At 51.7% G+C, this 15,501-nt stretch overlaps 4 protein-coding genes across 4 annotated transcripts; 1 reads left to right on the top strand and 3 right to left on the bottom strand.

The window, feature by feature from the left end:
- Window positions 1-1,056: 1,056 nt before the first annotated feature.
- UREG_03711 (uncharacterized protein) lies at window positions 1,057-1,797 on the bottom strand (the record flags this gene model as incomplete). Its single annotated transcript, XM_002544148.1, has 1 exon — window positions 1,057-1,797. One exon carries the CDS (start codon window positions 1,795-1,797, stop codon window positions 1,057-1,059), a length of 741 nt encoding a protein of 246 aa, XP_002544194.1.
- A 1,901-nt stretch (window positions 1,798-3,698) lies between these two features.
- Window positions 3,699-4,118, top strand: UREG_03710 (uncharacterized protein; the record flags this gene model as incomplete). Its single annotated transcript, XM_002544147.1, has 2 exons — window positions 3,699-3,903; window positions 3,985-4,118. 2 exons carry the CDS (start codon window positions 3,699-3,701, stop codon window positions 4,116-4,118), a joined length of 339 nt encoding a protein of 112 aa, XP_002544193.1.
- Window positions 4,119-9,134: 5,016 nt separating this feature from the next.
- UREG_03709 (uncharacterized protein) lies at window positions 9,135-9,548 on the bottom strand (the record flags this gene model as incomplete). The annotated part of the gene is made up of 1 exon (XM_002544146.1): window positions 9,135-9,548. One exon carries the CDS (start codon window positions 9,546-9,548, stop codon window positions 9,135-9,137), a length of 414 nt encoding a protein of 137 aa, XP_002544192.1.
- A 2,883-nt stretch (window positions 9,549-12,431) lies between these two features.
- Window positions 12,432-14,388, bottom strand: UREG_03708 (uncharacterized protein; the record flags this gene model as incomplete). The annotated part of the gene is made up of 2 exons (XM_002544145.1): window positions 12,432-12,634; window positions 12,690-14,388. 2 exons carry the CDS (start codon window positions 14,386-14,388, stop codon window positions 12,432-12,434), a joined length of 1,902 nt encoding a protein of 633 aa, XP_002544191.1.
- Between the last annotated feature and the right edge of the window lie 1,113 nt (window positions 14,389-15,501).

Raw genomic sequence — 15,501 nt, 5'->3', positions numbered from 1 at the left:
CCCAGGCGTCGCCCCATCCTCCCCCTCCCCCTCACCCTCCTCCCCATCAGAAACCGCCGTCCCCGCCCCGTATGCCCAAACGGCCCGTGCACGGGGAAGTACGTCCGCGGAAACACCGAATTCGACTTGCGGTACGAATCCGGAATCTCCTTCATGTCCACCTGGTCCAGCATCACCTTCACCCGCACCCGACACCCGCGCTGCGGATCCTCCACCAGGATGAACTTGCGCCGCCGTCCCTCCGGGAGATCGCCAAACAGCGCCGAGTTTTCGGGGTTGGGATCCTCGTTCTCGCCCGGGCGGCGGCTGCGGGTCGGCGACAGCGTCGAGGCCGTGGACGTCGCGATGCCCGTGGCTGGCTTGCTGTTGTACTGGTCCAGACCCGTGTCGCGCAGGGGCGGCACCATCGAGGGTCCGTTGGCCGTGGACGAGGGCGGGGCCGGGTATGAAGCGTAGCCGTGGAACATGTGGCTGGGCCGGAGATCTGCTGGGCTGCCGAAGGTGCTCGTAGAAGTGGATGGACGATGAGTACCGTTCGTGTAATCATGATTGCCTATAAATATGCATAATACGAAAATTTTCGTCGTATTAGCCTACGCTTTCTTTTTGCTTCTTTCAAAAAGCCCCTTCTGCAAAACAGGTCACAATCCAAAGCAACACGGGTATAAATGATAACGCCTTTCGGGAAAAGATCCCGTTTGTCTCTTTTCTTGGCAGCCATCAGGGGGGCAATGCGAGAGCGGAAGCGAACAGAGCAACGAGCAACTGGGAGAACCGGCTGGCATGATCAAAGAAATAGATACACCGCACGATTCATTGTACAGTTACACTGGGAGAGCTGGCTCAAAACATAAACTCATAAAAAAAAGCAGATCGTCCAAGGCCACCACAGGGGAGAGGAAAGATCACTTTTGGTAGAAACACACAAGAGAAAGGAGGGAAAAGAAAAGTAAAAAAAGATTCCAAGGGACTTTGCGCCATACGCAACCTGTACAAGAAAAGAAAAAAGGTGAAAATAGAAAAAGAAAGAAGAAAATGGACAAGGAATATATATAATCACATCCGGTGGAACATACCGCTGACATCTTCCGGCCCCGGCCCACCATCAGGGTGTGCATGATGGTGATGAAGTTGAGGTCCCCCCATCGAAAGCGCAGTTGGCGCACCCATACTAGCACTACCAGGCAGCCCCTGCGGAGACGCACCAGGGCCCGCCAGGTGAGAGGCGTGTTGGGCCGACACCGCCTTTCTGTTATTCAACTTGGCCATCCTCCGCACCCGTCGACTCCGTAGCCGCGGGTCTTGATTACTGTTTCGCCAACTGTCCACCGCGCGCTGGATTAGCCCCCGCTTGCCGCGCAGACAAGGGTTCAGCTCCGCCAGCGCCCATCCCACGGCGTTGCACTCGGTTTCATACACCAGGCGGTTCCCTCGGTACTGATCCTTGGTGCAGCACGCGCGGGGATACACGCAGTTCTCAGTCTTGAATTCCTGGCTTAGATTCTCGATGTTGATGTTCTCCACGTCACATCGGATCGTGTATTCCATCTTGACGCGATCTCGCGAATACTCAAACGCAATCCACTGCACGCCATTGTTGTCTTGCCGTACGACAAGTGGAGTGGTGGCGGGGATTGGGCCGGGAGCAGCGCTGGTGTTTGAGCCAGAACTGCCCGCGTGGCTGTTGGGAGCGGATGAGTTGGAGGGCGCGGCATGCGACGAGTTCAGAGGTGTTCTTTGCGTCGTGGTCTGCTGCGACACGCTGGGATCCATCTTTAGATGGGGGCTTGCCGCCATCGTGTTGTGTGGAGGTGGCTGATGCATGTGCTGTGGCTGCAACTGCGGAGCACTGGTCTGTGGACTTACAAGGAGAGGTTGAGGTGTGAGTTGCGTGTGTTGCGGAGCGGCTGAATGTGTCGCGTAGGGAGCGGAGTGGATGGGGTTCATGGGGGGGTACTGGGGATAGCTGTACATTCCCTGCGGAATCTGGGGTTGCCCGTAGAGACCCCGGCCATGCTGATCGTGGGTTGGCGGGGAGGCCACCGACGCCGGCGAGTTGGACTGCGGCGTGTGGTAGATTGGGGGGTAGGGGCGCTGCATTTGGGCGGTTGCGGCCATAAGATCGGGTGCTTCTGAGCCGTGGTCAGTTTCCGATTCCAAACGTATGAAGTCAACGCGACAAAAAAGAAATTCCGATCCATCACATCACGCGAAAACAAGTCACCCGTAGAGAGAAGCGACCTCCGAACGCTTTTGAAAACCCCTTTTTTCCCACGAAGCGCACAGCCAGGACGGAAAGGGAAAAAAAAAAAAGGTATAGCCCATACCGGTTGATGGATAATGAGGAGTGCTTGTTACGGCATACGCCCCTGGGTGCGAAGTGTAGTACGTCGGTTCTTGCGGAGTGGGCGCGTACTGGGACTGGCGCTGCACAGGTAGGCCGTTTCCTAGAACGTGCTGCTGACCATACGGCAAGCCGGAATGCGACTGATGGGGTGACGAGCCGGCGAGGTGCTTTGACTGCGCAATGTCGGACGAGCGACCCTGAAGACTCTGGGAGTGATGATGGCTGTGCTGCGAGGGCGGGTTCTGTCGCTGTTGGAAGAAGGATTCGGATGTTAGCGAGAAATGGATTCAAGTCCGAGGAATCAAAAGAAAAGCCACGGGGAGTGAAACGGCGGGAAAAGAGGGCGGAGGAACAAGGTATAAATGGGGAGACCCGGGAAACGCCTGGCAGTGCGGGCAGGGGGGGGATCCCGGGGGGTCAGAGGGATAAATAATCAGAAGACTGATAATGCCCCCCTCAACCAGCGCCGCGACAGCAAATCAGCAGAATCACAGTTTCCCGCACAAAACGGTGGCAAGTCCTGGGGCGGGAAATTAGCAGTAAAAGAAAATGAAACCATACAGGATTCCAGACAGCGCAGGCGAGGAGGAGAGAGCAATGCTTGGGGTCTTCTGATCAAGACGCGAGTGGAGGCAAAACAAAACCAGCGTGGGAATTGAGGCCTCGGGAGGTGTCAATCATGGGGAAACAAGGGTAACGATGGTTCAGCGAGCGGGAGCGGAGACAGGATGGAATGATCTGCTGTGGCCCCGTCGCCCTTTGCGCAAATTGACGGTTCGAAGGAATATTGACAAAGGGGAAGAGGGAAGAAAAAGAATGCAGTCGTATGTAAGCAGAAACAAGAAGCCGGTTCAAGGTTTAAGTAGAAGGATCAACGAAGACCAGCAGAAGATCTAGAAGGGGATTAGGGCTGTTTGGGAGTTGATTCAGGCGGGGAGACGAGCGCGACGACGAGGATTGCCAGGGAGGGAGCAGCAGTCCCAGGCTTGGTTGCAATGCTGGACGCGAGACTAGACAAGGATGTAACATCAGGCCGATCGATCCCTGTCGGCCAGTCGGGTTGCCAACAGCGGCCTTGGGCTTAACGACAGCAGCCTGGGGGCTCCACGGCGCACCGCCCAATCGACGGCGCTGGCGGTGTGGGTTTCGGGGGGGGCTTGGGGAGGGGATCAGTGGAGCTTGTCTCTCTCGGCTGCTTGATCGAGCACCAGAACACCACAACGTGCGGGATCAACGGCGTGACTCGCAGCTGGACGGCGACAGAGCGCAAAGAGGGCTGGGGCTTGTCGCGGTGGTGCCCGTTTGTTTTTCTGGCACTGGTGCTTCCCACGTGTGACTTGGGGAGAGAACCATGATCCGCAGCAAGGATGGGAGTGTGCAAGACGGGGAGCGCAAGACACGACAACAAAAAAACAAACAGGACGAGCAGAGCGTTGCGGGCGAATTGCCGGGTGTGAATAAGCGAAAGATCGGTGAAGCCGCGACGGCGACAATTCAGAATTGCAGCAGTTTCAGATTCGAACGAAACAACCACAATGGCTGGATGATTCGCTCCGGTTTGTTTCGTGGGGAAAAAGAACAGGAAATGCGGGTGTCTTTGCTTTTTCGAATCTTCTGAGATGCATCGCGGGCAACAGAAACACAGAGCCAGAGGAGAAACACGATACTCACCGGGTCATCGAGTGTTGGCGGATCGTCCTTTTGGTACTTTGGAGCCGGTGGGCCCACGCTGGCTTGCACCAAGGCTGTCATGGCGGGAGAAGACAAATGATCGCAGCGACGGACAGGAGGGACAGGACAACAATCAAACGAGAAAACGAGCGACAAGAAAAATCAGGCTGGTATTATTCTTCCCCTTTCCGTTCTTTCTAGGACCGCGATCGAACTGGAGTCAACCTCGAGGGGAGCATGGACGGAAGCTTTTTTTGTTTTTCTTCTGTCAAGTCGAACGGGTGCCGCAGATCCTGGGTTGAGGGTCGAGCGGGTAGACGAGGATCAGCCTGGGAATCAGAATTCCTGCTAGAGGCGAACGGTCCAATAAATGAGGGCGCGGTGTGCGAAGGGGGTGAGGGGGGGGCTTAAAGAGACGCAACTAAGGATGAAGCATGAAGAACCAGCAGGGATGGAGCTCGAGGGGGCAGAACGGACTGGTGAGAGACCGACATTGAGAAAAGCAAAGAAGAACTGGATGTCGGGGGCCAGGGTGGTTTATTTAGTCGCAGTGGGCTCTCCATCCTCAGCATCGGCCAGCGCAATAATAGAAAAGAGCAATAATATCGGACAAACACAGGAACATGTTACAATGGTATTATTGCGCTGTAATCACCGCTCGGCTGTGGCATTAGCGCAGCAGATGGGATCGGGGCGGACGTGGCACATGGAGCTGGAGTCCTGCAGCACCCGTTTTTGTGGAATCCTCATGAAATTGATCCTGAATGACAAATGTTTTTTCCAGTTGTTTTCTGATAAGAGCTTGAACTGGGAGCCTGGATCCCTGATCCTCTCGAACCATGGCTTGCATGCCCGCTGGAATATCACCTCCCTCGTTCAGGCACCGACAAGAGTTCCAGCCCCGTCCGCCAAATCAACTGACAGGTTACAGCCAAAACAGAGGAGGAAAAACAACGCAGTCCATCCCAATCTCACGCCCGGGATTCTCGACCCAGAGAAGAGGTCCGCTTCCCTGTCGTTGTTGGACGAGATGCCATGCAGGTCACAGCACGCTAGCTCGTCCCATCCGTTCTTCAATAACTTCAATAATGTCGAACCTCCATCCATCGCCAGTTCCTCGACCAAAGGACGGACGAGTCGAAACGGCAGGGTTGGATCTGGAGGGGGGGAGACGGGTCGAACCACTTGTTTGCACGTAACTTGGTATACATACATCAATGCAACAAACAGTCAAACAGCTTCGACGGTTGGACGAGCAGTGCGAGTCAGAATAAGAATACATGCTTTTGAATCGTGCTATGGGCAAGGGATAACCCTCGACACTGCGGCTAATCCTTGGAGCGTACCTGTTCCTGTTAATAATTATGCTTCGGACATCGTATGTCGTGTTCTCTCTTCGGCATCTCAAGCGCCAGTCTACCCGCAAGCTCTCCCTGTCCTCCATATGAAAACAAACGAAGAAAAAGCAAAGAAAGGAGGGCCGACAACGTGGAAGAGGGAAGCGCTCGTCCTCCTGCGAGCTTCCACGATCTGCTCAAACGGAAAAAAAAAGTTCAAGCATCGCATTCCAGGCCTGCAAGTCCCTCGTTGGCCCCGATGAGTTGACCCATGCGCTTCTCCGATCGATCTGAACCGAACAATCCATGAGGCGATCACCCAGGCTTGCTTCAGCTTTTTTAGTTCGTGAGGAGTTGCCAGTGGAGATGAGATTTAGTTGCTAGACGAGCTTGACTTTAGCCTCACAGTTCACCGACGAAGACATCCCACGTTAGATACCTGCTAACTACGGGGTACTGGTATCAATTTCCCATCATATCCCCAATGCGCTTGGAGGATACTGTTCGGCCGCTGCTTTCTCCAGCCACGCACCGCGCGACACGCACCGCAGCAGAACGAAGCAAAAAACGAGCAAGAGTCCGCCAAGGTCGTAGCGCGCTGGCTAAAGCGATGCGATCCGCGCCCAGCATCAGCCATCATTAACCCGAAACACTCTAACCCATGCCCATCTTCTCCATTCCAGGCAACTCACGAAAAAAAGAAAAAAAGAACTCGCCAGGCAAGCCACCGACTTCTTGGGCCTAGCGACCTTCGGTGTAACCGTCCTAGAAATGCTCTCAGCTTCTCACGGGACTCTGCTCGCTGCGCGTATTGGCGAACGAAGCGAGGCAACTGTTTCTTTTCCTCCTCTCCGATATTAGCAGATTCGCCAAAAGCCGTCAGACTGAAAGAGGTCCCAGAACAGCTGTTTCAGTACTTTGGCGATTTGGCTGCAAAGAAAATGAATGGTGCGCAAGCCTGTTCAAGGAGGAAAAATAATATGACGATCGTATTATCACTTCCCCTCACCCAACGGCAAACTCGCTCTTGTGCTGCGCGTCTGATTATTATTCTTATTACAAAGTTACCCAGGAGCGTGTACAAAAGGATGTTTGAGCATAAGCGCCTTTGTTTTCAGGATTTTGCATTTGAGACCAAAAAGGATCCTTCTGGCCAAATGCCTCGATCCTCTTGCGCTTTTCCATTTTGCGGTGGATTTGCTCCTGTCCCTTCTCGTGGAAGTGGGTTCCTAAATCTGATGCAGGATGTTTCTCGACATACTCTATCCGGATAGCTTCCCACGATGAACGGGCCGGAAAGCAAAAAGGATTCGAATAGTAACGCACATGCAACCATTTTTTGTGCAGCTTTCTCACTCTCTCTCGTCTTTGAGCCGACTCTTCTCTAACTACAGTCAAAAATAAAAAATAAAAGGCCATCTTCAACTCCAAGCCACCGCCGTCCCAGCTATGCCAGATGCGGGAAGTGTCAATGCGCCAAGCAAGACCGATTTCTTCGAGCCTTCAAAAAAGCCCAATTATCAGAAAAAAAAGTAGACGGTGCTCTCTTCTCCCACCGCCCAATCCCAGCTCTGGGCCCCACGGGCTGACGCGATGCTTCTCTTCCCGTCTAGCTTCAACTCAAGTTGTTCCTACGTGTCGAAGAACGTGGCGCGAAATGCCCCCAAAAAGGGCTCCATCCTTTTCATGCGCTGATTTTGAGTTTGCGGTGATGACATGATGGCAAGATTTCTCAAAAATGCGCTCTTTTTTTTTTTTTTTCTTCTTTTCTAAAGGGGGCTCTTCATCCAACGAGGTCTGCTGCGCCCTTTCTCGCAGACGAGAACGGAGAGAGCTGAAGACTGATTGGGAAATATACAGAAAAGGGAGGGCGGCTGAATCTTGGAGGAATAGTAATCGTTCCAAATTGCATTAACGATTTTCTGATTACTGAAACTTCCCGGCAATATCCTGCTCTAAGAGCACGTCTTTCCCCTCTGATCATGAGCTCTCCATTCACCGATCATGATGATGACGCTGGCGATTCTAAAATGAGGAGGTGTCAAGGTGACACACGCACTCTTTCTTTTCAAAGTTGAAGCCCATTGATTCCTGCAGTTGAATGAAACCTCAGGGCTCAGAGAACCGAGATTTGATTCGCGCTCAACGGGTACCAATTTTTATCAGTCTGTTATCGTTGGATACGGTGACGCGCCAAAAAAAAAAGTTCACTTTTTCCGTCTTGTTTTGCGGCCAAAACGCGATGACTTTTAAGTTCTGCGGCTTGGGTAGATTCCTATTGGCGGGCAAACTGGAGGATGAAGCTGAAATTGTCAGACTTGAAGGGATGGAGCAGATGGAGAAGCGCGATGAATTTCAGTCTCTGGCCTTGTTGAGAACACATGGCCCACATGGTTTGTGCAGGTATCATGCCCTTCACGCCTTCAACGCAGCGGTGTTGACCTGCTTTTCGCGTTCAAATCAAGATGTCTGGCCCGTCGGCATGCATCGAGCAGCCAGTCAATCAAAAGCCCGTAAACCAACATAGTCGGGTTCGAAATCTCAATCATGATGATGAAATGATTTCGTATCCTGAGCTGGGCAAAACGGAACAGCCATAATTGGCCCGTTTGACGTGGAGAAATTAAAATAGTGGAAAACAACAAAGTTTCATTGCTTGAAACTTGATATTCACCTCCAACGCGCAAAGAAGGGACATTTCGGCTACTCAGGGACTCACAGATCGGATGTTGGGTTGGGTGCTTCCGACAGCTGCCTTATTCGGCTCCAATTTGCGCGCACTTTTTCGCAGAAACTATTTGATTCCTGCGTCTTGACGTAGCATTCGTGGGGAAAAAAGAGGAGTCCGCCTTCTCTCAGGTTTCTCTTTTCGGATTACGCACTCTTGAAATTGCGGGTTTTCAAGAGTGGTCGGCTATTTACTTGAGAAACGAATTCCTAACAACTCAAGAAGCTTTTTTCTGCTTCTTCATCCTCACAGGGGAAACTTGGCGGAGGATGGACTCACTTTGAAACCTGGCGCAGATCATGCAACAGGGGGAGCACGCATAAAGGAGCTCCGACTTCACGAAACAGTGAAGAAATGCTTAACCGGCCAGCATGATGAAGTCCCTTCGGTTTTGGCGAGAGAAGTCACGGCGGGCAATGAATGAGCATTCCTGAGGAATGCTTATCATATCCCATAGTTTTCCGTCGGAGGATGGGATCACAGTCTGGCGAGGCCGCGAGGGCGACCAAGCTGATGAGGCCATCAGAAACACACAGTCTGAGGAAGGTTTGGCCAAAAGTCATCCCATTTGATCCGATTCATCCGAGTCTATTTTATGTTTTGCTTTTTTCTTTAGTTTTATGTCCGCATTCACCAGTCGCCGCCTGCAGCTCTTGAGATTTCGGTTCTAGGCGGTTAGATGCTCAGAGAGAGCTCTAAGCGACCAACGTCTTCATTCAATTTGGCTTGTTGCTTATGAGCCCCCGCTATGATTGATCAAGAGCACTCAATTCTCCACTGGCCCGATCATCCAACGAGAGAAGTCGGCTGAGCTGATTCCTCGTAAGTGTCCACACTGCATGCTGCAATGAAGATACGACTTCGATTGAGCAAAGCGATTCTTCTGACTCTTCTTGCCACAACGACATAATTATTGACGGGGAACAAGGATGTTTGACTGAAGGCACAAATGTCACCACTCCCTGAGAAGCCCCGCAACTTAATTCCGACTACTCAATCGGTGAGAGGTCGAGGCTATCCTGACCCATGTCGTATCCCTGTTAGCCAACCCTTAACTCTGAATGCCTTCCAAGGGTACCCAGGACGATGACTCGCAGATTTCGGAGTGCCAACCGGTACAAGACATGATCATCCCACCTCCACGAATCCACGATGGTTGATGATGAGCCGGGGAGGTTTCCCTGCCCCCCTTCGAGCGGCTTGGCAACCGTCGAAGCAGTCGTCGGAAGATTTCACTACCGGGACTAATGGCCCTTGGCAAGAGCTTGCCTCTTTGGAGTCGTGTCCGATTGTGGATGATCTCTCCAGACGTGAAGTGTGTGGGACGGCCGTTCTGCATTCGTCGCCTTGTACAGGCATTGCTAAAGTACCTGGTCCTGGCAAGTTGCCTGGGGCCCGTGAATACCCTTGCGCGGTTCCTGACTGATTGTGACTTGGGGGCCACATTTTGAGCTTCCACACCCATCATGGCGTCTTATCTTGCTTATCACTTCGATTCAATTTCAAATTTCGGACAGCTTGCGGAGGTGAACGGCAAATTCCTCCTGTTTTTTTCATGTTTACTAATGGGACGCGACGAAAAGAGGAATAGGCCGGTCAATTCTAAAAGGGCGGCGGGAAAAACACTCGTTTCATGCGGGATATCCCGTCTCTCGCTGTTCCTGATCAGTCTTCCACACTTCTCGACAGTGAGAGAGTTGATGTGAATCGACTAATGCAGGTGTTCTAGAACGCCTTTTTCCTTTCCCAACTGTAAAAAGCCCCAGTTCACATGCCCCGGCCATCCTTCATCGCATGTGGCCCGCAAGCAATCGTTGTAATCGCCGTGAGGATCCTTAGTTCGAGGAACGGAGATGTGGGATAAACGAAGAGGAGAGAGTCTTGGTCCCCGCCGTGAATTACTGAACTCCATGCTCCGAGGGAACCACACACACTCTCTGAAAAAGCGCCATCGCACGCCAACGGCCCTGCATGAACCGCCCATAGCTGCCACCTTGAACATGGTCAGCATAGAACTCAAGTCGGCACTTTGATTGGGTCCATCACCAGCCTCCCAACCCCACGCTTCCCGCTGATTCCTTGCTCGCTCAAGGAAAACTTGTCGTGCAACCTCGAGGGAGACACCTGCACCTGCACACGCTCCTCGCTCCGCCTTACCAAGCTCTGCCTCTTTTCCCTCCTGTCAAATCATGTTGTTGCTTTCTTTCCAGCGAAAGTCCGGGTGTGACCTCAAAGCCAGGCAGGGGACAAGGAAGAATGCCAAAAAGCAAGCAAGCGACGTTCTAGTCTGTCTGCAAAATGCTTCGATTTTGCTTCTAGCGGAACCTTTTGTGCGCAGATTCGCGCACTGTTCTTGTTTTCTTTTTTGCCTGATCATCGTCCAACATGCTCTCCTCATCGATTAAACTTCCCCGTTAGTTAATGCCACGCCGGACTATCCCGCTTATGTCATTAGATGCGCGATTTACCATCTTGACCTTCCGTATCGGGATAGCGTTGCGCACGTGACTCTGCGGCAAGCCAGAAGGTACCAGAAGGCAAAATCTCCGCTTCTTCCAGCTCCAATACACTGATTTCTGACTGCGATTCTACTCTCCAGTCGTTTCACGGCGGTTGAGCCACTTGGAAGAAGATGCAACTCACCGTATTTCGCGAGGAGTAGAGGATCCCTAGGTCTAAGACACCCCGTGGAACTCCCGGAATGAGATGCATGTGATGCTCTGGCGCAGGATTTCCATCAAACGACGACTTCGCCGATTCCCTCCCGTTTATTTCACAAGCACCAATGGAATATTCGAATCTCACGGTTATCGACCGAGGTTCAGGCGCGCATTTATCGCTTTGCGCCACTAGCTATGTATGTAACTTCGCCGGCCCAGGAGCTTCTCTTTGCTTCTTGCCCAATAAGAGCAGCCAACTTCATCACCGCTTGATTTTGCGCACATACATGGTGCATGCAAAGGCACACCTACATCTGTTCGAACATGCTTCAGCACAAGTGTCCAATTACTGATCTGCGCAAGAAACACTTCACTCATGGATCCTTTCAGATGTGGATATCGAAGGAAGCAGTAGCTCGGATTCGTGCACGGATCAGCCTGATAAAGTCCTCGGTTGCAGTGGACCGTACGTCATTGAGGGTTGCTGTCACGCTTCTCAAGAACCATATTCAGTTTGGCTGCAGCCGCGACGACGTTCGATTTGCTTGAGAGCCAGATGTGTATTTCGATGGCCTCAGCAGGTGTAGGCTCAAAGTTTTATGACTAAATCATTTCCTTCTTGCCCCTTCGGATCACTTTGCACTCTACAGGTTGATTGCTACACCGGTTGGCGATCATGTTTCGCACAGCTTTTCTCTAACCTTCCCCTCTTCTAGCCCCCATGACTTGGTCCACATCCAATCAAGGTGACGCGCGAGGTTTCAAGATGATCAAAGTATGCTCCAATCTTTGGAGAAGGTTGTCTGAGAAGTAAAAATTCCCAAAGCAATCGGTTTGAAATCGTTGGTTTCCTTAAGAAGTCAGGGGCAGGTCATCTGCTTGAGCTGTTACTCCCGCAATACTTGGCCCCTTTGCGCGTATTTTAGCAGGAAGAGTCACATTGCTCTCCCCTCACAATCGCAGCAAAAATTTCCTCATGCTTGGGCCCCTTTCCCTATTGGGCGTGTCTGCATGCCCTACTGTTAATTAATGGCCAGGCCAACGGATAGTGGGCGTTGAATGTACAGACTAGCATGGATACATTATGAAATTTCTAGCCATAAGGCTTTGGTGAAGCGTATATCTGTTATAGTACCTTGTATCCCGAATTCATGAACCAAGTGATCCTCCTAGTATTGAGAACGCAGCGCTTTTGCGATTGATTTTTTTCTTTTTTCTGTGAAAAAACAGTCCCACAATAATATTTCCACGTATGTAACCCGACCATCTCCGCTGTCGGAAAGGGCGGAGCGGAGTGGGGCGGAAGTGCATCCAAGCCTGTTGGCGCACACGGCGGAAGGAAGCATATGGAAGATTTTGAAGGTCGACTACGAGAGGTGGAATCGACGACACATTCAGCACTGGAATATTGTCTGATTACTCCCCCATTCAAACATTCATTCATATTATTATTATCCTGCACAAGTGCGGAAAACCCCTTTTTGCCTTTATTCCTGGAAAATTGCGAGCAAAGAAAGCCACTATTAGTCGTTTTGGAAATATTCAACAGTTATGGTTAGGTCGTAGAAGAATTAGGTAAATTGAATGAAATATCTTAAAAGGCATTGATAGAATATATGTGGCTAGCAATGGCGCTGGACGTAATCGCTTTATCAGATAATTTCGTCATAAAAACGGCTTTTACCACCTTATGAACGCGAATCGGATGAGCGTGATCGCGAGCCACGAGCGGCTTCGGGTGACCGAGGCGACTTGTGATCACTCTCCTCATCCTCATCATCGCTGTCCGTGCTGTGCCTGCTGCGCCCATACCGCCGGTCATCGTCGTCGTCTTCGTCATCACCCCTATCCCTATCCCTATCTCTACGGCTCCGATGGTAGCCGGCTTTGGCTTTCATTAGATATTATTTCTCATATGTCCTTGTGGAATGAATGAGATCACTTACAGCGAATCTTCGCGGTTCTATTCGCGTATGCTTGAATTTCCTCCTTTGTTAAAACTCTCAGAACTATGACATAGTCGGGTCGCACTTCGAATCGCTCGTAGCCCTCCAAGGCAGCAGGGTTGACCATTCCACGGTGTATTTTAGTCCACCGCGCCCCTGGAGGAATGCCTTTCCTAGTTGCGTCCTTTAATGGAGCGACACCTTCACGGATTGCGTTGGGGTCCTCGGGGAACTTTGCCGTCGGGGTCTTGAGAATCCCTTTTGGCGCTGGGGGTTCTGAGTCTTTCCGTTGTCTCATTTCTGGAGAAGGCTTTTGTGGCGGGTTGGGCGACCTTGTCTGTAGATTTTCGGAATCATCCTTTCTGGTTTTTTGGCGAGCTGTAGTCCACTCGTCAAGCGAATCTTCATTTGAGACTCGTAAACTCCGGCGAAGATGCCGTCTTAAGCTTGCGTCAGACTCTGACTGATCAGTTTCGCTACCTGTATCATCCCTTACTCGCCTTGACTCCCGGCTTTTTCGGTGCTCTCGGTATGGTCGATTATCTCGATCGGAATGCCTATCGCGTCGCTCCTTAGAATAACCATGGGTAGCAAGCCCGCCATGCATCACAGGAGCGGATTCTGGATCGTCGCGACCGCCTTTCGAGTCGTTCAATGGCCGGGGCGCCGAGGTATTATGCCTAGAATCCCACGAAGTTGAGTAAGGGGGATCGTCAACCACAACGACATCATTGTTTTCCCGATGAATCCGATATCCTCGTCCATCTCGTGAATTATTGTGGTCATCCCGATAGCGTTTGTCTTTTTCCTGGTGAAGAGATACAGGAATTCGTCGAGATGTATGATGCGGAGTAATTTCGGTTACACGAGGTGCCTCGCTCCGGACATGGTCCCTATGATCAGTTTCCCTCTGTTGTTTATCGGGCTCCTTCGAACCCGATGGGGGCACATGGTATCGGGAGTCTTTCCAAGCCTCAGGTGGGTAATCTTCCAACCCAGTTAAGCTAACAGGCCGAGGTCTTCTGCCACGGTTATCGTGACGGTGCTGACGTCTTGCAGATTCCCCGAGAAACTCCTCTCTCATGTTGGTGTATGAGTATGCGTCGTTGAGGTCCATATCTTGCATTTTGGGGTCAATTGTATACACTTTCCGAGAACGGCCCGCAGGGACCAGGTATGCATGATCAGTACGAGGTGAGCTCCCTTTACTTGTTGGGGTTAATTGGCCACCTCTTGTGCTAGGGCTAAATGTTCGTCGTCTGGAGCGGGACGACGCCGGGGAGAGGTATCGGTCCGAATCATCATTGAAGTAATAGCCCGGGTGTCTTGACGTCTGGAATCGCTCGTAGTCTGGTATTATAGGTGATCGGTTCGTGGACGAGGGTACAATGAGACTCAATGGTCGATGTCCTCTGTGAGTTGTCCTGCTCCGAGGCCGAGCGTTCGTCGGCGTAATACTTTGCCCAGGGAAACGGTATGTTTTTGAAGATTGTGGATCGAGTGAGTGGCGTTCAGCGGGCCTTATTGAGCTGTATTGCCCTCCATGAGGTGATGTGCTGAACGTTCCATCCTGATGAGCTTTCGGCCTAATCTCCTGCACCTTAGCCTCCATCCAATAAGCAACATTTCCAGTAGACGCTTTTGGATCAATGACCGTTCTCGTTTCCGGCGACGGCAAGCGGTATTTTGGGGTCGCCATTTCAATGTGCGGGGATTGAAACAGATAGACGTATGGCGCAATTGGGAATATTTTCCAGCTTGCGTAAGAGTATGACTCGACACCTTTTGCAACGTTCCTAGAGAGGAAGATTTACTCGACTGTCCTGGCAAAAGTAGTACGTTAGCACCGAAGGTCCTATGCTAATCAATGAAATCAATCACCTTGCTCGTAGGATTCCCAGGCTGATCCGTATGCAAGTGTTAAATTTGTAAAAGCGGGGGTGACCAGGCGTTTGGCGATGTGTGGTTTGGCCTTGGGCAGAAACCAGCTTCAAAGTCCCGAGTCACCAATATATCTGTTGGTTCTGTGGCGAGAATTGATCCAAGCAGACCAGAGTGTGTGCGCCGGCAACGTGAGATGACAGAAAACAACCGATACCTGCTTAGAAATTCGACGGGTGACGATGGCGGGCTTGGGCGGCGATGAGGGGCGGTGGGTGCCGATGCGGCTCACGCAGAAACTCTGTTGGAAGATCGGACGAAAGACTCACGACCAGTCTGGCTGTTGCGTTTCTGTACTCTAGAAAGAGACATTTTAAATCAAAGCAACAGCGGGACATGGAGTAGTTTATGACTGGAAGGGTCCTATCAGGTTTCTGAGGATTGATGTCCATTCCTCCATGGACTACGGTGCTGCTTGGGATCGTTCATATCCAGTGGACCGCCATCGCGGGTGCCTCCTCCACTGATTGGTCTCGTCGTGTTCCCTGTCCTTGGCTCCAGACCAGGAAGCATGGGATTTTGGGGATCGAGAGCAGCGAACAGATGCGGGTGAGTGATCAAGTCGACCAGGCAAGTCATGAGCAATAACGAAACCAGATGAATGGTAGCTTCATTTCAAGGGGCTGTCCCTTAGGCTGATTGATCGTCTTGGACCCAACCGCCGGTCGAAAATGAGGCAAAAGCCCTCCGCCGTTCGGATTTGAACTCTCCCTGAAAGGCGTCAACCGCAGCATGGGAGACCCAACAATTCGCAGCCCTGACCTCAAAGTTCCCCGGGGTGGCTGGGAAAACTGGTCTCAGCAAAACAAGGAAGCGCGCATCTTGAAGTCAATGCTCATGCCTTGCCTAGTTACCGGCAGTGTCGGTAGCC

The sequence above is a fragment of the Uncinocarpus reesii genome, genomic scaffold, assembly GCF_000003515.1.
Source record: "Uncinocarpus reesii 1704 scaffold_2 genomic scaffold, whole genome shotgun sequence".
Taxonomy (NCBI): domain Eukaryota; kingdom Fungi; phylum Ascomycota; class Eurotiomycetes; order Onygenales; family Onygenaceae; genus Uncinocarpus; species Uncinocarpus reesii.
This window is presented reverse-complemented; position numbering and strand designations above follow the sequence as displayed.